The 26770-nt window shown below is 49.2% G+C and overlaps 1 protein-coding gene across 2 annotated transcripts in view; it reads left to right on the top strand.

Annotated features, from left to right (window-relative positions):
• The window catches only part of CYL1 (alpha-N-acetylglucosaminidase family / NAGLU family), a 249790-nt gene that overhangs the window by 39772 nt on the left and 183248 nt on the right, over positions 1-26770 (top strand). For both annotated transcript variants that reach the window (XR_015262844.1, XM_086779467.1), the window contains exons 6-7: positions 12717-12811; positions 13577-13658. Coding sequence is in view for 1 of the 2 variants with exons in the window: in XM_086779467.1 (XP_086635593.1) it covers positions 12717-12811; positions 13577-13658 (177 nt within the window). In the remaining variant the exon portion in view is untranslated. The remainder of the gene's footprint in view (positions 1-12716; positions 12812-13576; positions 13659-26770) is intronic.

The following is a 26770-nucleotide window of genomic DNA, read 5'->3' as shown; positions in this document are numbered from 1 at the left end:
TTGCCGACATCTTCTGCCCAGGGGGTCACTGCCTCGGCGGATGCTGTCCCCAGGGTCATGGTTCTTGCCCATGACATTGAGCTCTTTGAGGACTATGTTTTGCTTCCGGGCACTTGTGGCCCTTTGAAGCAACGTATGGAGATTGCAGGTAAACCCGATCAGTGACGGGTTTGTCACCAACAGGGTCACTTTGCTCGAGATTGTCCTCGGGCTCGAGGTCGCAGGACGCCTCGTAAGCGTGCCTCCTCTTAGGCGCCACCTCCCTTGGTTCCCTCTCGTCCTTCAGTCCGCCAGGTGTGGCGAGTTGTCTCTCACGCCCGCCCCCCTGGTGCGATTGATGGGAAGGCTTCCTCGGATCATGTACAGATAGATGATGATTCTGGTCAGAGGGATGTGTCAGTTGATGCATCTTTGTAGAGAGATGATATTTCAGATCAGGATGACTTTGTGGAGTCCTCTCTATTTGGAGGGGGCGATATGCAGGATGTTCAGCACAGTGGGGATCATGTATTGCAGGATTTTCAGCATGATGCCATTGCCCTTGATGCCCTGCAGGGCGAATAGGTTTCTCGTACATACGCAGGCACGGTGCACAGCCTCGAACAAGGGCATGTCAGTGGACTTTGCCCCGTGGATTTTCCCGTCCTCCAGCATTATGAGAGGCGTCCTCAGGCTGCCCATCGTCTTCTTAGGTCGGGGGTCAAACCCTCTTCTCTTCCATGAGAATCGTCTCATGGAATGTTTAGGGCCTTGGAAGGCTTCCCACCCGTGGTAGGAAGCGCCTTCTGAAGGACCAGCTTCACCCTGCTGTTACAGGAGGGTCTATGGATGTGCTTTTGTTGCAGGAACACAAATTGGATAGATCTCAGTGTGGCAAAACTGGTAAGATGCTTTCTGGCCACACCTTCTGGTCCTCGGCAGTTGGGACTAGAGGGGGTGTTTGTATTTCAGTGGCATCATCTATTATACCTCATGTTATTGGGCACGGTGTTATCATCCTTGCTAGAGCGCAGTGGATCTTGATCGTGCATGAGGGTCAGAAATTGGGAATCTTGAATATCTATGCACCTAACGTGAGAGGTGAAAGGGTGGCCTTTTGGGCACCATTACAAATGTCTTTCCCCAGGTTGATCATTGGATAGTGGGAGGAGATTTTAATATGGTTGAGCAACCTTCTGACAAGAACGGTGGATGCGAAGGGGGTTTACACCCTTTAGAGCGAGCCTCATGGGAGAGATTCACGCTTTCCTTTTTTGGCAGGGATTGCTAGACTGAGGATGACTTCCAGAGAAGGCCAAATTCCTTATCTTTCTCTTGGCATAACCGCCGCAGGAACGGGGATGAGAGCATCTTTGCACGTCTGGACAGGTTTTATGTGGATGATTGGTCCTTGGACAGAGGAGGCACCATTGCTATTATGCCTGGCACCACCAAATCCGATCATTGCCCCGTCGTTTTGTGTCTCAGGGAGCTTGGGGCTCGCTCGGCCTCTCCCCATATTCGTATCCCTGACTCTCTTTATCTAGGTGCTGACATTTCCCTTGAGATCAGAGAGATATGGAGATCTTGTGACGGTCCTGATCCTCGTCATAATATTGCGCTAGCTCTTGAGAGGACCAGCCATCATAGCATTGCCTTGTCTAAGAAGCAGGAGGCTCTGGACAAGGAGAGAGCTATTAGGCGTAGGATTGCTGCTCTGCAGAGTGAACATGAAAAGCATCCACATGCGACTTGGATTACAGACCTCTTGACCACAGTTAGAGCAGAGCTGCAGTTGGCCATGGAGAGGAGGGCTGAGTTTGCCTTTCATGTGAACAAGGCCTTTTGGACTCAGATGGGTGGCAGATGCAACAAAGAGTTTTTTTCAGCACAGGCCTTCCCATAGCAGGGATTCTGTGAAGTACTTGCAAGATTCATAGGGTGAGGTTCAGATTGAGCCTGATAAGGTGAGGGGTATTGCTTCAGAATTTTATCAGTCTTTGTTGACTGTAGAGGTGCCCTTCCCTCAGAGAGATGTGGCAAGGCAGAAAGTTTGGGAGTGCATGCCCAGGCTCATTACAGATGCTATGTGTTCTTCCGTGAATGCCCCTTTCTCGAAGGATGAATTCCTTCACGCACTGCATGCAGTGGTTCATGCCCAGGGGATGATGGTCTTTCTCCCGCCTTCTTTATTCTTTTTTGGGATCATATTGGAGATGCTATCACTGTTGCCCTTCAGGAAATGTGGTTGTTGGGTATGATGCCTCCATACCTCACGGAGGGGCTGATTCACCTTATCCCCAAGAGTGGGGACAAGATGGACATCAAGCAATGGAGGCCCATCACCCTCCTTGGATCTGCATATAAAATCTTAGCTAAAGCCTTGAGTATAAGGTTGCAGCCGATTCTCCAAAGGACTATCCATGATACCCAGAATGGGTTCCTCCAAGGAAGGAGTATATTTGATAACATCTTTTCTTTCTGTCATTCGAAAAAAACGACGCTCGCTGAAGCTGCGCCCCGCCTCCTGCCTGCGCGACCTGCACACCAGCTCCCCCCCCCCGCCATTGTGCTCTTGCCCCCCCCCCGCCTGCTGTTGTTCCTGCGCCACCTTCCCTCGGTGCTCTGCCCGCCACCCTTCGCCTGCTTTTTGCTGCGCCCACCCTCCCTCGCTGCTGCGCTCCCTCCTTGCCCCCTCGCCCCCTCCCTCCTCGCCTCTTCGCCTTCTCGCCCCATCCCCTTCTTCGCCCATCTCGCCTCTGCATCGCCCCCTTCCGCCAGCTTTCTCCTACCCGCCCCTCAGTCGTGCAGCTGCCGCCCCCCCCCCCCCCATGCTTTTCCTTCGCCGTTTTTACCCCCCCCTCTCCCTTTCGTGCTGACCTCCGCCCCCCTGGGGGTTTTGTTTCTTTTTTCCTCCGGTCTTCCGCCTTCCTGTGCAGCCCGTTTCTTGCAGGTTTTCCGCTTTCGCCTCGCCTACGCCTGAGCTTCAGACTCTGATGGAGACTCCTCCCGCCTCGCCTCAGAGGGACTCATCAGCAGCCCCCTCGCCCGCCCCCGAGGACACCCCCATCAGGCTTTCTCTTTCGCCGGAAGAGGAAGCGAGCCTCACCGCAGAGGTGGAACGCCTTCAGGCCCATTCCACCATCTGCCGTATAGTCGGCACTCGCCCCAGCAGAGGGGAGATCCGGGATCTTCTCCAGGCCCGCCTGCTTGCAGATGTGGGCAAGATCCTGGACGTACAGCTTTTGGGCCGGGGACATTATCAGATCGAGTTTGAGACCGCCCAGAGTGTGGCCAAGGTCCTTGCCATGAGTCCCCTTGACATCAGGGGTGCTCGGGCTTTCTTCAGACCTTGGCAACATGGCTTTGATCCAGCAGAGCAGCTGAGCAAGGAGAGCGCCTTTTTCATGTTACAGTTTGCTTCCCTGGACTCCGCCGGGAGTATCTTCCGCTTCTCTCTCGGCTAGGAGCATTGGTGGGCTCGGTACTCGAGACTGGCCCCACAGCAGCTTCAGTGGTGGCCAGAGCAGCTGGGCTACCCTCCGTCAGAGTTTTGGTGTCTGACATCTCCTTCCTTCCTAAGGTCATTCAGCTACCTAGGATAGGGGGGGGATGGATTGATCAGAGAGTGGAGTTCTCGGGGCTCCCGAACCAGTGCTTCATATGCAGGCAGGTCGGCCATCTGGCCAAGGCCTGCCCTCGCAGGAGACCTCGACCCTCACCACAACAGCAGGCCCCTGATGGCCCGCCCACAGATGCGGCACGGCAGGCTGCCTCCAGGACACCTGCTCAGGCCACAGAGACCTCGGAGTGGCAGCCTGGACAGGGGCGCCGCTGAGGGAGACAGTCACAGCAGCACGCACAGAGACCGCTGCAGCAGCAGCCACAGGCTCAGCCTCACTGGGTTCCCGTGTGAGGAACAGCTTTGCTCCTCTCCAGGAGGAGCCCCCTGCAGCGACCGAGGACCAGGAGATGCCAGCACCCCCTCCTTCACCCCCCCCCACCCCCACCCTCATCCCCTCCCATTGCCTCGCTTCCACCTTCGCCTCCGCCCGCCCCCGCTCCGGTCTCGGCAGCGGCTCCCTCTCCGCCCCCCTCGCCCCCCCCTCCTCCCCCCCCACCCGCCTCGCCTTCCCGGGAGACCCTGGCAGTCCCCTGGCGTTCGCCTGCAGTCCGGAGGGCGCTGAGCACCGATCTCGCTCGAGCACCACAGAGGAGACCTGCCATGCCGATCCGAGCTTCACGGATATCATCTATCCGCAGTCGGCTGAGTCGCCTCGGTGTTAGACAGCGATCGGAGGCTTTCGGTTACGCTTTCACTCTGCTTTTTGGAGCAGAGGGCCCCCATGAGCCAGCACCCATCCGCGTTCATGTAGTGATACCTCCGGCCCGCGGGGAGGAGGCACTTGATTCAGCAGTGGCCTTGTCGTTCCCTCTCTGTGGCCCTTGCGACCGAGAGTGGACTCTAGAGCTCGCTATTAGCACTTTGAAGACTCAGGCAGTTGAGTTTTCACATCATGTGAGCGACCTGGAGGTGACAGATGTGATAGGCCGGCTCTGGGAGTTGGCTCATTTTTTCTTGGATCCCGGGAGTGTGGATGCCTCAGGGATTCGTCACTTGGTCGTGCGTATAGTGGCAGACTTAGCACGCGACCCTGGATATGTATGTATACACGAGGTTGCTCTGTCAGAGCGGGAGGCAGTCGCCATGGGCCACAGCCACTGGCGCCTGATCCGGGATTCTTGCAGTACACCGGGTGGGCAGATTCGCAGCCGCTCGGATGGGGACTACTCTCCATCCAAGCCGCTTGCGAAGGCCCGCCGCACGGCTGAGACAACATCTACCTCAGCAGGTCATCCATGAGGATCATCTCATGGAATGTATAGGGCCTGGGCGGAGCACATTTTATACGCTATCGAGGTTGCTTGAGGCAGGAGCTTCAGAGATGCCTGGTTGGTGGCAGCATTGATATTTTGATGATGCAGGAGCACCACTTGGGTGAGAGCAGGATCCGGAGATATGGTTCGGTGATGCCTGGTAGATGGGATACCTTTTGGTCTGCAGGGTTTGGTCCTTTGGGTGGACAGGGAGGAGTTTGCATGGTCATTGCAGATGTATGGCAGCAGGCCATTGTGGATCGAGGGATCATTGTGCCTGGTAGAGCACAGTATGTCATTCTGAGGGTGCATGATGAGCTATTGGGCGTGCTCAACGTCTATGCGCCTAATCATGCTAGTGCCAGAGCAGAGTTCTGGACCCAGGTTACGGATGCATTGCCAGAGGCCGCACATTGGTGTGTCGGGGGAGACTTCAATATGCTTGAGGACCCGGTCGATAGGGTGGGAGGCAGTCATGTTACAGTGCACGGCACGGAGCTTGCAGCTTGGGATCGGTTTTGCATGACACTGAGGATCACTGATGCATGGTAGCATGGGGCTTTCTCCCGTTCTCATGACAGTCTTAGTTTCTCTCGGTCGGATCGTCGACAGGGAGGGACTAATTTATCACGGATTGATCGCTTTTATGTGGGCGACTGGTTAGGGGAGCGAGGAGGCTCCGTCGACATTCTCGCTGGCACCTCATTTTCAGATCATGCGCCAGTTATCCTGACATGGGAGGAGAGGACCCGGGAGCCCAGCTTGCAGTTGAGGATCCCAGAGAGGGTACTTACAGATCCCAGTCTCGTTGAGGACATTGAGAGGATCTGGCATGATAGTCAGTGCTCTGACCAGGATGCAGCAGGCCAGTGTGCCCAGGGACTCATCGAGCTTAGCTCTTTTCTGCACGCTGCAGCTTTGACACGGCTGGGAGAGATTCGCGAGAGGGAGCATCGGCTGAGACGTAGCCTTGCCTCGTTACAGCGCCTCCAGGAGCAGCAGCCGGCATGTGAGTGGTTGGCGTCCCAGCTGAGCCAGGCACGCCAGGAGGTTAGAGAGACAGAGGAGCAGAGACATGAGTTTTACTATCGTCGTCAGGCCTCTCAGTGGACGCAGCTTGGTGATAGAGTGACTGGTGAGTTTTTTGAGATCACTGGACCCCGCCATGCTCGGGCAGGAGTCCGTGAGCTTGGTAGACCGGATGGTTCGGTGGCTACTGAGCCCGGGGAGATCAGAGCCATAGCCACTGCATTTTATAGAGACCTGCTTTCAGCGGAGCCAGCCACTGAGGACAGAGATGCTTGCAGACAGACTGTGTGGGCCCATGTGCAGAGGAGGGTCACAGATCGTATGCGTTCGGTTCTTGGTGCGCCTCTTTCAGAGATTGAGCTTGCCGAGGCCTTGAGGGTCCTGCCGCGACATAGTTGCCCAGGGGAGGACGGACTGACGCCGGCCTTTTTTATGCGCTATTGGGACCTTTTGGAGCCAGGCCTCCGCAGGGGCTTTCAGCATGTTTTGGACACTGGGGTGATGCCGCAGAGCTTTTCAGAGGGCTTGATCTATCTTATCCCCAAGGGGGAGGGAGTATCAGATGATATTCGGCATTGGAGGCCTATTACGATCCTCAATACTGTCTACAAGGCCTTAGCAAAGGCCTTGAGTTTGAGGATCCAGCCCTTCCTGGGGGAGTTGATTCATGCTACTCAGACAGGATTTGTCAAGGAGCGTAGTATCCTTGACATCATCTTTACTTTCTGGGAGGCGACGGCCAGAGCTAGATTTCTTGGCGAGGACTTGGTCGTGATGCTTCTCGATTTTGAGAAGGCATACGATAGAGTTGATTGGGGTTTCTTAGAGGGCACTATGCTTCGCCTGGGCTTTGAGCCAGGATGGATCAGAGGGGTGGCGGCTCTATATTCCACAGCTCGCAGCCAGGTGTTGATTGCAGGAGGACGGGGGCCGAGTTTTGAGCTGACCAGATCAGTCCGTCAGGGTGTCCCCTCGCTCCCTTTCTTTTTCTCTTCTTTGCGGAGGCTATGAGCATGTATTTGACGGCAGAGGAGGTTGGTTTGAGAGGACTTCAGCTCCCAGTCCGGGGGGAGGACTTGCTTGATGCTGAGTTTGCAGACGACACGGGCTTATTTTTGCATGGCCAAGAGGCCAATCTTCTTCGGGCAGAGCAGTCGCTCCAGGTTTTTAGTGCAGCTTCGGGAGCATTGATCAATTGGCGCAAGACAGTGGCCTTTTGGATCAGTAGTGCTCCCACTCCGGCATGGAGCCCGGACCCCGGTTTTAGATGGATTCCTCTAGGCACAGCAGTGCGGTATTTGGGATGCCAGATTGGCCTAGATTTGTCACTTGAGCAGCAGATTGCCCCGCTTCTTCTGAGCATTCGGAAGAAGCTTTTGTATTGGAGTACAGCTCGACTATCATTGGCTGGGAGGGTGGTGGTGGCAAATCAGGTGCTGTTAGCGACCATGTGGTACATTACGTCTTGCTGGATCTTCTCGAGCTCTTGCATCAGCTAGGTACAGAGGCTGATCAGGAACTTTCTGTGGTCTGGGCGGGACGGTCAGCCAGCTTGGGCAAAGGTTGCATGGGCAGTTATTACACTTCCGCTGGCTCAGGGAGGTTTGGGCATTATAGATCCAGTCGATCAGAGCAGAGCCTTATTTGGGGAAGCTTATTGTTCGGGGGTTGCTTCCAGGCGGTGAGCCTTGGAAAGAGCTCCTCTTGCAGCGGCTGCAGGCTCGGGCGCCCCCAGCAGGGGGCACTTGGGCACCAGAGATTCGCTGGATCTTCATAGAGATGAGGAGGACAAGCCTCAGTAGAGGATGGGAGGACAGATTTGCTTTGAGTATCCTGAGAGCTTGGGAGCTGTTGAGACCGGGGCTCTCTCAGCGACCTCCTTCTTGTGTTGAGGAGCGGGCCAGACAGCCGCTCATCTGGAGCCCAGCGGTTCGCACAGAGCAGGGTCATATGCTGGGTTCTCGGCCTCGTTTAGCGTGGGGGCCTTTAGCGGCAGGCCCAGCTCGTAGTTTTGGAGACTGGCAGGCCTTCTGCAGTCTCCTAGAGGAGATCCAGGTGGAGAGGCTGAGTCACTTCAGAGGGGGGTTGATTATGAGAGATGATATTCAGGAGGCACTCACAGAGGAGTGGTTCACGCCTCTTGAGCCAGTGACCCCACGGTGGATGGGAGCCTTTACACAGTTGGAGATCCTGATTGCTGTCAGAGCTTGCACTGAGGATGGCAGTTGCCTCTACTTTGAGATTCAGGATGAGGGCAGACTCCAGTGAGTGGAGGAGGAGTCGCCTTTGGTTGCAGAGTGCACCTTTCAGAGGATTCGGGTGGTGGCCGCCGCTTCTCGGAAGTGGCATATAGACCCCGATCCTGCTGATGTGCTCCTGGATTGGCGCATATGGGCATATGCAGCGCGCCCCTTGGCCCGGCTACAGTGGGACCCCGGGGAGTATGAGTGGCACGATCCTTATGCATCCCTTGAGGCCACAGAGATAACCTTTTTCCAGTATACTGTTCGGCTGGGGCGGCATATTTTGACGGCGAGGAGGACAGTCTCTCCAGCGGCAGTGGGGCATTGGCGGCTACAGGGACTCTCACAGGAGTTCCTGGAGGATTTTTGGGCTCGGCTCTGGGCTAGTCGACAGGCCCGCAGGATCTCGACTTTTCAGTGGCTGGTCGCCCCACAGGGGCTCAGCAGTTGGCACTTGGCTTGTTTACAGCGGTCTTCCGGCGGCCTGCGTCCGATGCGGCCACCCTATGGAGACCCAGAGACACTGCCTTTGGGATTGCCCTCAGGCGCAGCAGATTTGGCTGCGGATGCTGCGTATTCTGGCTCCCCTCTCTCCAGAGGGTATGTTTACGTGGGGTGCCGTTGCTTGGTCGACTTTGTCAGGGCCTGCTATGGGCTATGAGATGGAGCAGGGCAGTCAGACCATCAGATTTATTAGGGGCCAGCCTCGCGTGGTTCCGGCACCGGATTTCTCGTCCGCCAGCTGGACACAGGAGCGGGATTTACGATGGGAGCGTCTCAGCAGCCTCACCATCTGGTTCACCTGGAGGGCCCGGTGCTTTACGGCCTTTGAGGGGAGATTGGAGCCACCAGCAGAGACTGTGGGGGATTTGGCAGGAGTTGATCCACACCCTGCGAGGACAGTACGACCGCATCCGGGGAGACTCGGATGAGGCGATCTTGCGGTGCCAGGCCTTTCACACCACTTGGCGTTGTGGCCCCTTCTACACCTTACACACGGGATCCCCCCGTTGGCACTACAGGCCACCTGTTTGGCTCTTCCCCCCCCCCCCTATTGTATGATTTAGCCTCTCAGTCCTTTATACTGATGCTTGTATTTTGCAGCACCTAGGGAGAGTCTCCTGGGCTGCCATGCTGTATTCACTGCTCTGTTTCTCTTATGAGCAGGAGAGATCTTTTGTAGCCCTACGGGCGTTTTTTCTATAACTAATGAAAGGATCTTTTCTCGGGAAAAAAAAAAACATCTTTTCTTTCTGGGAAGCTGTCGAGTGGGCAAAGGCTAGTCAACAGCCTCTTGCCATTCTTTTGCTTGATTTTGAAAAAGCTTATGACAGAGTGGATTGGGATTTTTTAGAGAGCACTATGACACACATGGGGTTTTCCCAAAACTGGATCAGAGGTGTGTCTTCCCTATACAAGGAGGCTCATAGCACTGTTTTAGCCTGTGGGGGGCGTGGTGAGCGTTTTCAGATTTCCCGTTCAGTGAGGCAGGGCTGTCCCCTCGCCCCTTTACTGTACCTCATTGTAGCTGAGGCTATGAGCAGGTTTCTTCGGGCTTCCCCTTGACACCGTAGACGCTGCCCAGGGGATGATGGTCTTTCTCCCGCCTTCTTTATTCTTTTTTGGGATCATATTGGAGATGCTATCGCTGTTGCCCTTCAGGAAATGTGGTTGTCGGGTATGATGCCTCCATACCTCACGGAGGGGCTGATTCACCTTATCCCCAAGAGTGGGGACAAGACTGACATCAAGCAATGGAGGCCCATCACCCTCCTTGGATCTGCATATAAAATCTTAGCTAATGTGCCTGGAGGCGTTCCACCTCTGCAGCGAGGCTCGCTTCCTCTTCTGGCGCGAAAGAGAAAGCCTGATGGGGGTATCCTCAGGGGTGGGCGAGGGGGCTGCGAAAGAGTCCCTTTGAGGTGGGGCGGGAGGGGCCTCCATCAGAGTCTGAAGCTGGGTCGAGGGCGAAGCAGGACAGGGGAAGCGTGGAGCGGGGAGGGAAAGACTGAAAGTGAGGGGGGGAGGGGCGGATGACAGAGGGGGGGAGGCGAGGGGGAGCGGAAGGGCGCGAGAGGGGGGCGGGAAGGGCGCGAAGGGGGGGGGGGAGGGCGAGGGCAGGCAGGAGCAGGTGGGCGCGAAAGGGGGGCAGGCGGGCAGACGGGCGCGAAGGGGGCACGAAAGGGGCAGGCGGGCATGAGAGGGGGGGCAGGCGGGCAGGGGGCGGGACGCGGACGGGGGCGAAAGGGGGGGCAGATGGGTGCGGAAGGGGGCGGAGGGGCAGACGGGTGCGGAAGGGGGCGGGGGGCAGATGAGTGCGAAAGGGGGGCGGGCACAGCAGGGGGGGGGGGGACGACGGCGCGAGCAGGCGGGACGAAGGCGCGAGCAGGGGGGGGAGGCGAGAGCTTCAGCGAGCGCGAATGATTTTCTAAACCTTGGAAGGACTTTCTCCTAGCTCGATCTGTTTTGGGAGGTCCGTGGCCCTAGAGTATGAGATGGATTTTCACGGAGATGTGGGCTCGCGGCTTTAGCCCTACATTCGAGGACAGATTTGCAGCCAGCCTTCTGTGAGCTTGGGATCACCTTAGATCAGCCCTTCAGCAGTCCGCTCTAGTTTAATTAGAAGAGCGCCTCCATCAGCCCTTTATATGGAACCCCCTGGTCCGCTCACCTAGTGGGCATATGTTGGGCGCCCATCCACACGTATCATGGGGAGCTTTGAGTATGGGCCCAGCCCGGTCACCCGGAGATTGGCTTCTTTTCAGACAGCTTCCCCTGGAGGCCTAGGAGAGGAGCCTCGCTGGGATATGGGGCAGGGATAGAATCAGCTCTGACATTGACTCTTCCACCCCCTCGGAGTTGCTTGCCCCGATCCCGGACCCTCCCCCCTTAGTGGTTGGGAGACATGATATACCCTTGGCCATGCATGAGAGCTCTGCCTTCCTTACCTTCCCCCCTTTGGAGCATTTTAGTGGATGCACCTTGCAGAGGGTGAGCGTGATTGGCCTCCATGAGCATGGTTGGCACATCGACCCTCCACTGGCCAAGGTGGCCAGGGGGGATTCTGGCGGTTATGGCTATTGGAGGGTTGCCCTCTCACGCGACTTCAGTGGGATCTGGGGGAGTGGACATGGCACGATCCCTTTGATAGAGAGGAGGTTCTTGATACCCCTTTCTTTACTAACACTGCAGTGTTGGGGGCCGGGGCGCATGATCCAGATGCCCAGGATGAAGTGCACTCCAGCAACAGTGGGGCATTGGCAGTCTCAGGGCCTCCCTCAGTTTCTCTCAGATTTCTTGAAGAGGTCGTGGGATAGTTTTTGGCCATGAAAGATCACTCTCTTTCTGTGGCAATTGGTACATTGCAGCCTGGCGGTTGGCACTTGGCTGGCCATTGGAGGTAGGTGAGCAGTTTGTTTCGAGGTGTGGACATCTTGAGGAGTCCCAATGACATTGGGGAAGGCCCAGTAGGTTTGGCAAAGGATTCTCTGCATTTTCACTACAGACCACAAAAACCCCCCCGCCCGGTTTCTTGGGGCACAGTTGCTTGGGCCATTGAGGCGGAGGCCGCCATAGCATATGAGGAGAATGGTGGGGGCGTTGCCTTGCCGGTCTCTCATGTCCATATCTCTGTAGTTTCAGTTCCAGTTCCAGCTCCCTCTTATGATCATTGGACTCCCGGTTCGTGCTAGAGATGGGAGATTCGCCGTAGTATTGCTTCATGGCATATTTGAAGATCTTGTTGTAGTGGGGCCATCGAGGGCACCCTCACCTCGCTAGCGGAGTCTATCTGGAGCATCTAACTCAATATCATTCATACTCTCTCTGGACATTGGGGGAAGCTTCAGGGTGGCTATGATCGCATGCGGAAGCGCTGTGAGGCCTTTCTATGGATTTGACGTCACGGTCCTTTTCTCATTGACAGTGGTGGTGAGCCCATTTGGCATTATAGAACACTTGTGTGGTTGTCCCCCCCCCCCCCCCCCCCCCCAAAAAAAAAAAAAAAAAACACACACACACACACACACACAATTGGATGAGGTAACCTTCTTCTCCCAGAGCGGCCAGCCGGGGGAGAAGAGCACCCTTTCCCCTTTTTTCTCAGTTTTCTTGATTATCGCTTCTCTCTATGTAGCTGAGTTTGTACTTAGCCTGTATGGCTGTTTTGTTTGGTAACTAATAGAATCCCAAGAAAAAAAAAAAAAACATCAGAGGTAGGGCATTGTTGATTCTTAAGATAACAAATGTAATTTTTTGGGTATGATATATAGAGAATAAATTGTTACTACACTCCAAGATTATAACTATTTTCAAATTGAAAAAAAAAAACATTCAAGAAAAGACAGTCAAAATTCATTTAGATTTCTCAATTCTATCTAGGAAGAGATACATAAACTGCAGGGTTTTTCTTGTACAATTAATAGCTGGTCCTTTTGCTGAGGACAACTTTTTTAGAGTTTTAAGCACAATAGAAAGGAAAGATGGAAGGACGAACTCACCTTGTGCTACTCAAAATTCCAAAGAAAAGATGCACAGAAAACTATGTTCTCATTTTCTGTTAAAACGTTTTGTGGTCCTATTTGGTAGGTGGGGAGGCCCTTTACCACAATCATGGCTAGATGGACAATTGACTTTGCAAAAGAAGATTTTGACTCGGATGCTTCAGCTGGGGATGACTCCTGGTAGATCTCCTAAATCTAAAGTTTAATGCTTGTTAGATTAAAAAATTTAAACTTTTTCCAGCGGGCACTGCCTGAGTGGTTGCATGTTGGCCTGCTGAAAACGAGTTGCTGGGTTCGAACCCTGGCACGTTAGATTAGAGGTATAAACTCACTAAATTATTAGATTTGGTGTCATGGTTTACACTTCTCCCTTGCCTGTATAAAGATGAAAGGGACTACACGTGGTTGCCTTTTTTCCCTTAATAGAAACACCAGCAGCCCAGGCCTTCAACTTTTCCTTTCTAGACAGCTTTAATTTGGTAATCAAGAGTGTGGTTCGAGAAAAAAGGAAGCCAACCCTGTGATTTATGGCTATGTGGAAATGTTGCTGTGTATCATGTTCCGTTCCTGTCTCTAGTCTGTTTTCATTAGTAGCCACTGGGAAGGATCGGGTGAGTTAGCCACTTCACACATGGCATGTCTTGTCAAAGGAATTTCCACATTTAATCATGATCTTATATTCTCCCGATGTTAAATTCTAGGAAAACCATCATCTCTTCACTGACCTTGAAAGTCCTTGTAACATATGATAAAAAAGTCCTTGAAACTGACTGGATTACTGACCTGGTATACTTCCACACAGCTTTCTTAATGTTTTCTTTACCAGTTTTTTATAATCTGAAAAAAACTAATAAGACTTGACTGCAGGAATAGTATCATTATGCCAAGGTATCAACTCCTGATATCACATATGTATTCTTTCCTTTGTGGTGTGATTGATTACAGTTCTCCCAGCCTTCTCCGGAAATGTTCCATCTGCTTTGCAAAAGGTTTTCCCATCAGCAAATATAACACAACTAGGAGAATGGTAAGATTCTGTTAATTCTTACAAAAGTCTTGACTGCTTTGGGCTTAAATAAGGCTAATGCATGAAGGTAATGCACGGTCCTCTTATGAAGCTGTTGATGTCTTACGAGAAAAATTTAGCTTGCAATCAATGCTGTCACCAAAATGACTTATGTCTCTTACAACACACTTTTGTAAAACCAGTTGAAATTGCATTATATCATAAATGTACAAAAGGGTTTGACATCAAGAGGATGTCTGAACCCCAGAACTTAAAATGACTTGTGTCTCTTACAACACACACACACACACACACACACACACACACACACACACACACACTTTTTTTTTTTTTGTAAAACCAGTTGAAATTGCATTATATCATAAATGTTTACAAAAGGGTTTGACATCAAGAGGATGTCTGAACCCTAGAACTTAAAAACAGCAGTAAAAAAGTTCTATGCAAGATCAGGGCAGTGCTCAAGAAAAGAGCCTATGCCCTATCCATCAGAAACAGTAAAAGAAAAGCTGAACACAAGAAACATCCAAATCTTCCTCATGCACGGCATCATATAAGGATTGCCGCAACGAGGCTCGGAAGAACTCATAAGGTTGCTGAAGGGGTGAATTTAGATATGCATGATTTCGCTGTAGCCAGAGGGTCCATAAGGCCCAGTATCTGATCCAATGGAAGAAAAGAGTATACTGTGACAAAGAAGTTGATAATGTGCCAAACATCCAAAAAAACGTGTAGAACCTGTGTGCAGGAAATCTGAGAGATAAAAAATAGGAGTTCTTGTCCAGAAGGTCTCTGGAATATGAACAAGACCACAATAAATGCGGAATACTCTCAGTAGTATGATGACATCTTGGACAAAGAGGAGAGGCAATCCTTCTTTGAGCCAATTTCACTCCCACTGGAAAAATACCGACAATGCATCTCCAGAGAAAGAGTCTCTGCTTCAATGGCATTTTCAACTTCCATATCAATGTCAGTTTTGCTTTCCACCAAGCTAAAGACTTATCCAGATGCCAAAGAGAATTAGCATGCTGAGCAATCCATGGAGGAGGTAATATCAATCGATAAGCCTGTATAGAAGTCAATAGATGCAAAGGTTGAGAGGATAATCTTGAACTTGAAGACTGAAGATGCCAATCTTGAAGCCTGTCTCTTACATCCAGTGTTGGAATCGGAATGAAAGGGTGTAAGAGATCTGCAATAGCTTTCCATATAGATCTATGATGCATCCCAAGATTGTATTGTTGGCATGCTGCCGGAAAAGAAAGAATTTGCCCTCGAGTATCCACCACATCATCAATGAACCGGATGCCCAACTTCATAAGATTGTAAGCTCTGATTGGTTGTTGTACAGCAAGGGGAGAGTAAAAAACAGCACTCCAATGTATGCTTTCCATTCGAAGCGAGGAAGCTATAGAAGCAGGATGGGGAGACCATGTGATGCGAGAGAGCACTTTCTTCCAATCCTGAATCAAGGAAGTAGAAAATGGACAACGAGGGATTTTACCTTGAAATTTGCCAAGTACTACTTCCGATGGATCAACTAACCAACGACCATAAGCATTTGTGCGCATCTGACCACACAAAATTGCCAACATGATAGACCAAGGCTGCTCTTGTTGAAAAAAGGTTTTGAGCATAGTGATCTTTCTTGCCAGCACATGAAATTTGATGTTTATAATATTCAAGCCACCATGCATTCTTGGCGAGCAAAGTAGGTCCATTTTGAGCAACCTTAAAGCTTTTTTATGAAGCTTAGTTTTCCAAAAAATCTCCATGGCATGAGACATAAAAGAAGAGAGATCTCGAGATGACCAATGTAAGAGAGGAAGGTAGAACTGGACATAAGCCAGAACAATAGACTGAACAATTCGAAGCCGTACATGCAATGGCCAAGTGGAGATCTTCCAATATTCTAATTTGTGCTGAATTTTGTTTAGCACCCAAGATATTTGTTGCTTATTTCTGATTTTCCAGCTAATGGGATAGCCCAAATGTCTTACTATGCTTTCCGGATAAATAATCTGGCCAGGCCACAGGATAGCTTGCTAGTCACAATGCTTGAGAGGTAAGAGTTTTGATTTCTGAAAATTAATTTTTAGACCAGCTGCCAACCCAAAATCTGAAAGAGTATCCATCAATAGACGAAGCTCCATAGGACTGTTCTTTGGCATGAAGAATGAATCATCTGCATAAGCCTGTGCAATGAAAGGCCATGAACCAGAAATCTGAAGCCCCTCTAACTGTCTAGTATCAACCAGATGATCCATATAAAGAAGCAAAGGATGCGAAGCAATAGCATAGAACAGAGCACTGAGAGGGCATCCCTGTCGAACTGATCGTTCTAGAGTCCAAGACTCAAACAAATGTTTCCCTATAAAGCATTGAGCAGTGGAATCTGAGTAAAGCCAATATATGACATTAACTAGCTTTGGCCCAAAACCAAGTTTAGACATGATTTGAGAAACATAATCCCACTGTACCGTATCAAATGCTTTTGCCACATCCACCTGCATGACCAAGACATCTTGAGCAGAGTATTTTGCATATTCCATTGCAATGAGAGTATTGGAGATATTATCATGTATATGCCTTCTTGGAACAAACCCATATTGTTTGGGATGAAGTCCATCATGAAGGATATCCTTTATCCGGTGTACCAACATTTTAGCAATAAGTTTATATATAACAAGCATCAAAGTGATAGGCCTCCAGTCATCCATTGTCTCACACAGAGGTTTTTTGGGCAGAAGCTTAACCAGACCATGCTTCCAAGCTGATGGAAGATGTTGATGCTGCCAGGCTACATTAATGAGCTTCAAGATTGGACCCACACACACACACACACACACACACACACACACACACACACACACATGAGCACACCCCTTTGGGTCTTTTGAAGACGTTAATATAACTTTCTTTCTTTCTTTCTCTCTCTCATGCCTCCCTGTATACCCTCCCCACCCACCTCACTGATGTCTGCACCACAGCTCTGCCACCACCTCCTTCCCATGCACCGAGAAATCTACCACTGGGCCACCTTGTGGAACTATGCCTCAGAATAGGTGGTATGATGAGGAGTGCCAGACTACGCAGCCCACTTACGAGAGGAGGAAAAGCAAGGGAAAATCTCATCGCGTAGGAAGCGAAAAGGATTTTCCGGCGCTTGACTCGTCGCGAAAAGAAGCGAGCCAACTACATCCAAATCGAGGAATCATTCTATCGTGTGTTTTTTCGGCAAGGAATGCAAAGAGGCTTGGACGAAGATACTCCGTCGCCACCGCGACCCCACACCCATTACCTCTGTTGCAGACACTGGGTACCTTCACACCCACTCACTCTACTCCATCCCCAACTAGCCACCCCTACCCCACCCACAGGATCTTGGCTCCATCACATCCACTTTCTTTACGAAGGTGATGGTGCTCAAAGCCATCAAGCAACTCGGGAATGGTCAATCCCCAGATCATGAATGGGCTCTAGCAGAACACATCTCATGTTGCGGATGCATTGGCCCAGCTCCTGGCTCACATGTTCAATTGTGCTTATGTGAGGGTTTTGCACTCACATGGATGACCAACACCATCACCCCCATCCTGAAGGCGGGAGACCCCCTAGAACCCAATAACTACCGCACCATTATGATTGGCCACACATTGGCTAAGCTCTATGGGTCTGTTATGGAGATGCAACTGAGTTCTTTAACAAAGAATCAAGGACGGAGGGCCTAGGGGCAGGCTCGCTTTTGGTGCGCACATTCGACACTGGATCACATCTTCACACTTAGAGCCATCATTGAGGAAGGAAAGGCATCCAATGAGAAGATTTACTACTGCTTTGTGGATTTCCGCAAGGTGTTTGACACTGCCCACGCCTGCCTACTACAGAGACTACAGGACATGGGGGTGCCTTCCGAGATGACATGGAGTATCATCACCTTATACAAGTCCATCATTGGTAGAGTTAAGAGTGCCTGGTGGGATGTCAGCGGAATCTCTTGCACAATTGGGGTGAAGCAGGGCTGCTTATGGAACTCCCCCAAGAAGTGCGGAAGTGGGTGTGCATCGCTTGACCATGAGCACAAATAAACATTTCAGCATTTAATCACAGCCATTAAACAATACGCAAAGCTGAAAATAAAAGTTGCACATATAACACCGCATAGAGGCCGGAATGGGCCCACCCCCCGTTGGAGTATTTCATTATCCGAGGAGAAATATAACATGTACAAGCTGGGAGGGCCATACTCTTCCCATGGGAGATGCCGGATTATCCATATACAACCATAAACGTGTCCTTTATCCAATACGGCTATCCAGCATGTCCTTCCATAGGTGCACAAACATGTATAACAGCCCACATGGCTCTTCCATTAAAGCATAAACTTGTATGACAGCCCATATGGCTCTTCCACAAAAGCGCATAAACCTGTAAACCAGCCTATGTGGTTCATCCATGAACTCATAAACTTGTAAAGCAACTCATGTGGCTCATCCATGAGCTCATAAACCTATAGACCAGCACATGTGGCTCATCCGTGAGCGCATAAACCAGTAAAACAGTGTGTATGTCGCATCCATAAACGCCAAAACCTGTAAACCAGCCCATGTGGCTCATCCATGAGCGCATAAACTAGTATGTTGCATCCATGAACGCCAAAACCTGTAAACTAGCCCATGTGGCTCATCCATGAGCGCATAACCCAGTATAACAGCCTGTATATCGCATTGAGCAAGCTTTAGGACTGTTTTGCCATCCGGGGTGTGCAAGATGGTGTAGTGTAGTGAAAATCATCTTCCCCAAGTTGGATATGGCTATGGTGGGCTTAGAAATGAAGAGAAATGGTGAAAAAATTAGGGTTTTGAGCCTCCAAAAATCCTGCTTGAAGCTCAAACTCGCCCAAGAGATAACTGTCTCATATTCAACGAAGCAAGAAAATGCTACAATGCCACGTGTAGAGTTGAATTGACAAGTGTGAGGACACTTGTCTCACTTTTATCCTCCTATCTGCCACATGTCCCAAATCCAAAGGCCAAAAATTCTGCAATCTTCAGCTCTAAAAATATCCCAGGTGATAGCTTATTGCACAATGGCGCTTTGGCAATACTCGATCTGTGTCGAATTCTGAAGGTAATGACGCGAATAGAAATTCCATCGTAGATTGCCAAAAATAGCAGAAATGGTGAAAAATCAGGGTTTTTCAGCCTCCAAAAATTAGGGTTTTTCAGCCTCCAAAAATCCTGCTTGAAGCTCAAACTCGCCCAAGTGATAACTCTCTCATAGTCAAATAGGCAAGAAAATGCTACAATGCCACTTGTAGAGTTGAATTGACAAGTGTGAGGACACTTGTCTCACTTTTATCCTCTTATTTGCCACATGTCCCAAATTCAAAGGCCAAAAATTCCACAATCTTCAGCTCTAAAAATATCCCAGATGATAGCTTATTTCACAATGGCACTTTGGCAATACTCGATCTCTGTGGAATTCTGGAGGTAATGATACGAATAGAAATTCCATTGGAGATTGCCAAAAATAGCAACTTTCTTTAAAATTTAGGAGATGATCTCTTTGTGTTCCACCACATGAGAAATACATGTAAGTGCCATGTAGAAACTTGTTTCATTTCTTGATCTCTCCCAAATCCTGAAGAGTTCGCCATACATACTTTCCACTTGACACTTGAACTCCAAAGCCCATTTCTGTGTCCAAGAAATCGTCTCGAGTGCTTGGACCATGCTATGAACACTTGGTCGTCAATACTGGATAATCCCCTATTCCCAAAGCTTGTACATTCTTAATCTTTTGGGCATCCAAAGCACATCCACACACATGAATTCTGGAGATGCCGAAAATGGTGACAGATTGCTCTCTCTGAATTTATTTGGCTTATACATTGATGAGATCTCGGACTTAATTGGCAGCTTTGGTCAACTGGGAGGAAGCTTGGGTGGCATAGTGATCCCTCTACTGCTATATGCAGGTGACATAGTCCTCATTTCAGATTCAGTGGCTGGATTTCTGAGGCATCTAAATGCTCTATAGGAGTTCTGAACACAGCAGGACCTAACGGTCAACCTTGGCAAGCGCAAGGTGATGGAGGTGGGAGACCCCCTAGAACCCAATAAGTACCGCACTATCATGAATTGCCACACATTGGCTAAACTTTATGGGTCCATTGTAAAGATGCAACGGAGTTCCTTAGCGGAGGCTCAAGGATGGAGGGCCCGGGGGTAGGTTAGCTTTCGGTAGGCACATTCAACTCTGGATCACATCTTCACACTGAGAGCCATCATTGAGGAAGGAAAGGAGTCCAATAAGAAGATTTATTGCTGCTTTGTCAATTTCCGTAAGGCCTTTGACAGGGGGCCCCACACTTGCCTCCTACAGAGACTACAAGACATGGGGGTACCTTCCGAGGTGACATGGCACATCATTGCCTTATATGAGTCCATCATTGGACGAGCTAGAGCACATGGTGGGATGTCAGCTGAGATTTCTAGCACTATTGGGGTGAAGTAGGGCTGCCTACTCTTTTCGACTTTGTTTGGCTCGTACGTTGATGAGATCTCAGACTTCATTGACAGGTTCGGTCGACGGGGAGGAAGCTTGGGTGGAATACTGATCCCTCCTACTGCTATATGCAGATGACATAGTCCTCATTTCAGATTCGTGGCTGGATTGTAGACGCATCTGGATGCTCTATAGAAGTCCTGTACACAGTGTTGGGTATTTCGGAGTCTCTTGTGTCGTGTATGTCCATCATGTATACCTGTCGATATGTGTGTAACCATTTATTTGTGTTTGTATAGGTGTGAACACCTCATGTATGTGTAAGTGTGCCTGTATGTGTGTAAACACTCTCTTATCTGGATAAAATAAGTGTGTGTCATGTGTCATGGCTCCATATGCGAGTGTCATTTGTGTGAGTCAAAAGATAAGGTTTGCAACCTATAAAAGCATGTACTTGATGTACTTCCTATTACATCTAATCAATCCATGTTGAGTCGTGCAACATTATGTACTTCCATCATATCTCTCTCTTCTCTCTCTATCTCTCTACATCAACACCTATAGGATGGAGTTCTACCCTCCATAGTCTAGCATCAACCACCATAGCCCTGCTGCAGCAAACCCTCGATTTCTGACACACAGCGGGGCCTAATGGTCAACCTTGGCAAGACCAAGGTGATGGCCTCACACGCCTCTCTGACACACCTTAGGGACAACAGCTACACATATAGGGGAGATCCAGTCCACATTGTCACCTAATACACCTAGCTCGGAGTGATATTCAGTGGGCCCAAGTACACCATGGTACCAGCAGCAGATGCCCGGTTGACTTGAGGGTACGTAGTGTTGGCCTTGCTTGAGTGGAAGTGCTTTGAGGCACACTTGTAGGAGCCTAGGACGAAGCTCTGGCTGTTTCACACACTAGCCACACCTACATTGATGTATGGCATGGCCTTCTGGGGACCTGACATATCACCAGACAAATGGAAGAAGATTGTGAGGCCTCAGATCATGATGTTCTCACGCATGATCCGCAGCAAACGATCGGTGCCACATGAGATTGTGAGAGTAGAGTTCGCCACACCACCAATAGAGGTAGATGCCCTCTTCCAGGTCATGTCATACATCTGCTGAGTGCGGGGGATGTTCCCACATAGGCCGGAATCTTCACTAGCAGAAAAAAGGCGTGATATGTGGTTTGCGAAATTTTCTGTATACAGATGGACTGCCTCCCACTGCTACAATATGACCTCGCCTCCCCTCTCCTACAGATCATACACGGAGAGGTCAACCAGCTCACCTGGTTGGACCTCTTCAGACAGCATATTCGGGACACTTGGGTGAGACCCCCACAGCTGAGCTTGGCTCAAAGATGGCCTTCTACTGTCTCCTCTGACTCACCGAAGGCGGCTTCATCGGGTGAGCCACCCACATGGACGTCCACATGTCACATGCCATGAGGATTGCCATAGCCTAGATCAGAGTCTCATTCCATTGCTTACACATAGAGACTGGGAGAGCCGCATGAGTCAAGAGAGCACAGGATTTGTTGATTTATGAGGTGGAGACAAAGGAGGACTATATTTGCCCAATATTCTATGAGATCCGGGGGAGATTCCATTGCCTCTTCCGAGAGGGCTTTGGTCCACTCTCCAAGATTATGGACTTCCCAAACCAGAGATACCTTGGTATGTTTCTACTTGAGATGGACGATCCTCTTTAGAGACCCAGGCCTCAGGCGCCACCCCTTTCCCAACAGGCAACTATCACCAGCTTCTTCAGAGATGGAGGGGACAGGAGCACCACTGATGCACCCGCCAGAGCCATCCAAAGACCAGAGGAGTCACATGGGAGCGAGTAGCTGTCCTACAGCATTCCCCACACTCATGGCAAACATTTAGTCTATAGATCCAAATCTAGGACATCCTACAACGGCACCAGACTGCTTCCACTCAGCCATCTGACTCGGTGGACCTAGGCGACCTCTTGGCAGCTACCCTTGATTACCCCAGGTGCACCCTAAGGATCTCTGTACATTATCTCATCTATCATTGTACCCAGCTGTTACCCTTTTACATTTAGTTCATTTCATTTTTTGTACTATCTAGGATGAGATATATCATGGAAACATTGTAACACTTTGGTCTTATAGGCCAATTCGGCCTTTTACAGATGTTTGATATAACTTTCTTTCTTTTTTTTTCTCTCTCTCTCTCTCTCTCTCTCTAGTTGTTGCTTCCGGATGCTCCCTACTGACTTACCTTTAGTTGTTTCTTTTCTTTTCCAGACAGTGTATTAGATGTCACATGGTTGTAACTTTGGTCTCATAGGTCACTTTGGCCTTTTGAAGACGTTAATTTAACATTTCATTTCTCTCTCTCTACACACACACACACTTTTTTTTTGGTAAATCCATGAACAGTATATTATCAAAGAAATTTTGCATGAGAGTCTCCAAAACGGAGAGCCTCAACGGGAAATCAGAAGCAAAGAGAAACTATTTCCAGGCATGACTGATGAAGATCTCCTTGGTGGCAAGCATCATAAACAGATTGCCGTAAGGAGCTTCTAAAATACTGATAAGATTGCAAAAACGGTTTTCCAAAATATCTCATGTTGTGATCCTGCCATATGGTCCAGAAAGCCCAATATCTGACCCCGTACAAAAGTAAAGAGTAATGGACCGTGGTTGTAGGGAGTATGCCAAAAAGCCAAAAGTGTTTCCCAAAAAAAGAGTTAGGGAAACGAAGGCGAAGTACCATGGAAATTTTGCGGATGAAGGCCTTAGTGGTGGAGCACGTCCAAAACAAATGAGGCACCGTTTCAGAAGGGGCCATGCATCGAAGACAAGAAGCAGATGCAATCCTTCGTTTAGCAAGAGTGACCCCCACAGATAAGAAACCTGTAAGACAACGCCATAGGAAAAGCTTTTGCTTGAGAGGCAATTTACTCCTCCATAAATTGCGAAGATTCTTTCGCCACCAAGCAAGTGATTTTGTCATATGCCAAAGAGAATTAGCATGTGAATGAATCCATGGTGATGGTTGGAGGAGAGAGTATGTCGTCCTAACCGTTAGGTCAGAAAGAATAACAGGACGAGAATTTGAGCCCACCGGGTGTAACTGCCAATCTTGTAATCTGTCCCTGTTAGATAAAGGAGGGATGGGAAGAAAAGGCTGCAACAAGTCAGCAATTTTTCCCCAAATGAACCTGTGATGCATGGCTAGTGGATAGAAAGCCATAGCCTGAGGGAAGGAAAGCATTTGACCAGTAGCATCAACAACATCATTTATGCCCCTAATCCCCAATTTGTTGAGATTGTATGCCCGAATTGGCTCTTGCAGGGCCAATGGAGAATCAAAAACAGCACTCCAGTAAATGCTTTCCTGCCGAAGGGAATTGGCATGAGACAAAAGGAAGGGTGCCCAGTGAGCATGCGAAAGGACCTGTTTCCAATCACAAATAAGTGAAGTGGCAAAAGGGCAGCCCGGGATAGATCCTTCAAATCTGCCCAAAATGACCTCCCAGTGATCAGTGATCCATGCACCATGTGCAGAAGTGCGTAAGGCCGTGCACATGGTTGCAAGCATATGAGTCAATGGCTGCGTCTGACGAAAAAAGGTGAGTAGGAGAGGAATTTTCCTTGCCAAGACATGATGCGCAATATTCAGCACATTCAATCCGCCATGCATCCTCGGGGAACAAACTTTTGCCATCCGCATAAGTCTTAAAGCTTTAGCAGAAGACTTTGTTTTCCATAACAGCTCCATAGCCTGAGACATGAAAGCAGAAGTGTCCTGAGAGGTCCAATGTATCAAAGGCAAATAGTACTGAACATGGGCCATGATAATCTAATGGACAATCCGGAGCCTAACATGGAGTGGCTAGGTGGAGAGCTTCCAGTAGTGGAGCTTGGCATGAAGTTTGTCAAAAATCCACTTTAACTGTTGTTTCCTAGTGATGTACCAGCCAATAGGGTAAAAGATGGCGGACCACATCATAGGGCTGTATAATGTGTCCGGGCCATAAAAGAACATGCCAATCATATAGATGCAGAGGTATGAGGCTGGATTTGTCAAAATTGACATGCAGGCCAGCAGCCATGCCATATATAGAGAGAGTGTCCATAAGAGTCTTCAACTGCTGTGGAGAATTATGTTGCATAAAGAATGAGTCATCTGCAGATGCCTGAGCCATAAATGGAGGGGCTCCAGGAATCTGAAGACCAATGAGAAGGTCCTGCGCGGTAAGATGATCCAAGTATCTGAGAAGTGGGTGAGTGGCAATGGCATATAAGAGGGCACTGAGTGGACACCCTTGTCTGACCGAACGACCCAAGGACCAAGATTGAGAAAGATCATTACCAAGGATGCATTGGGCTGTAGAGTCAGCATACAAGCAGTAGATGACATTAGCCATTTTTGGCCCGAATCCCATCTGAGCCATTGTCTGTGAGATAAAATCCCAGTTGACCGTGTCAAAAGCTTTAGCAAAGTCCACTTGCATAATAAAAACATCCTGGTTAGAATATTTTGCATATTCAATAGCCATGAGAGCATTGCCAATATTATCATGGATCTGCCGCCTAGGAACAAAGCCATATTGCAAGGGATGCAGACCCTCATAAAGCACTTGGTGAATTTGTAAACAACAGGCATCAATGTGATGGGCCTCCAATCCATGAGATGCTCACACAAATTCCGCTTGGGGATGAGTTTAACTATGCCATGCTTCCATGATTGGGGGAGTACTCCTGGATGCCGAGCCTCATTAATCATTTGCAGGATAACACCTCTAAGGTCTTCCCAAAAGTGTAAGAAAAATTCCACCGTGAGGCCATCATACCCTGGTGCCTTACCAGTGCTGAGATGGGACAAGGCATCATCAAGCTCCACATCAGTGAAAGGCATATCAAGTTTGAGAGCTTCCTGTGGGTTGAGAATGGGAAGAACATGCTGTAAAAGAGTATCCCGAGCTTGTAATTCTTGCAAAGAAGTGGTAGCAGGGGGTGCAAACAGTTTCTGAAAACACACACACACGCTGAAATTGCATTATATCATAAATGTACAAAAGGGTTTGACATCAAGAGGATGTCTGAACCCCAGAACTTAAAAACAGCAGTAAAAAAGTTCTATGCAAGATCAGGGCAGTGCTCAAGAAAAGAGCCTATGCCCTATCCATCAGAAACAGTAAAAGAAAAGCTGAACACAAGAAACATCCAAATCTTCCTCATGTACGGCATCATATAAGGACTGCCGCAACGAGGCTCGGAAGAACTCATAAGGGTGCTGAAGGGGTGAATTCAGATATGCATGATTTCGCTATAGCCAGAGGGTCCATAAGGCCCAGTATTTGATCCAATGGAAGAAAAGAGAATACTGTGACAAAGAAGCTGATAACGTGCCAAACGTCCAAAAAAACATGTAGAACCTGTGTGCAAGAAATCTGAGAGATAAGAAATAGGAGATCTTGTCTAGAAGGTCTCTGGAATATGAACAGGACCACAATAAATGTGGAATACTCTCAGTAGTATGATGACATCTTGGACAAAGAGGAGAGGCAATCCTTCTTTGAGCCAATTTCACTCCCACTGGAAAAATACCGACAATGCATCTCCAGAGAAAGAGTCTCTGCTTCAATGGCATTTTCAACTTCCATATCAATGTCAGTTTTGCTTTCCACCAAGCTAAAGACTTATCCAGATGCCAAAGAGAATTAGCATGCTGAGCAATCCATGGAGGAGGTAATATCAATTGATAAGCCTGTATAGAAGTCAATAGATGCAAAGGTTGAGAGGATAATCTTGAACTTGAAGACTGAAGATGCCAATCTTGAAGCCCGTCTCTTGCATCCAGTGTTGGAATCGGAATGAAAGGGTGTAAGAGATCTGCAATAGCTTTCCATATAGATCTATGATGCATCCCAAGATTGTATTGTTGGCATGCTGCCGGAAAAGAAAGAATTTGCCCTCGAGTATCCACCACATCATCAATGAACCGGATGCCCAACTTCATAAGATTGTAAGCTCTGATTGGTTGTTGTATAGCAAGGGGAGAGTAAAAAACAGCACTCCAATGTATGCTTTCCATTCGAAGCGAGGAAGCTATAGAAGCAGGATGGGGAGACCATTTGATGCGAGAGAGCACTTTCTTCCAATCCTGAATCAAGGAAGTAGAAAATGGACAACCAGGGATTTTACCTTGAAATTTGCCAAGTACTACTTCCGATGGATCAACTAACCAATGACCATAAGCATTTGTGCGCATCTGACCACACATAATTGCCAACATGATAGACCAAGGCTGCTCTTGTTGAAAAAAGGTTTTGAGCATAGTGATCTTTCTTGCCAGCACATGAAATTTGATGTTTATAATATTCAAACCACCATGCATTCTTGGCGAGCAAAGCAGGTCCATTTTGAGCAACCTTAAAGCTTTTTTATGAAGCTTAGTTTTCCAAAAAATCTCCATGGCTTGAGACATAAAAGAACAAAGATCTCGAGATGACCAATGTAAGAGAGGAAGGTAGAATTGGACATACGCCAGAACAATGGACTGAACAATTCGAAGCCGTACATGCAATAGCCAAGTGGAGATCTTTCA

The sequence above is a fragment of the Cibotium barometz genome, chromosome 40 (assembly GCF_041138505.1).
Source record: "Cibotium barometz isolate CiBa-2024 chromosome 40, ASM4113850v1, whole genome shotgun sequence".
NCBI lineage: Eukaryota > Viridiplantae > Streptophyta > Polypodiopsida > Cyatheales > Cibotiaceae > Cibotium > Cibotium barometz.
Note: the sequence above shows the minus strand (reverse complement) of the source record. Positions and strands in the feature narration are given on the sequence as shown.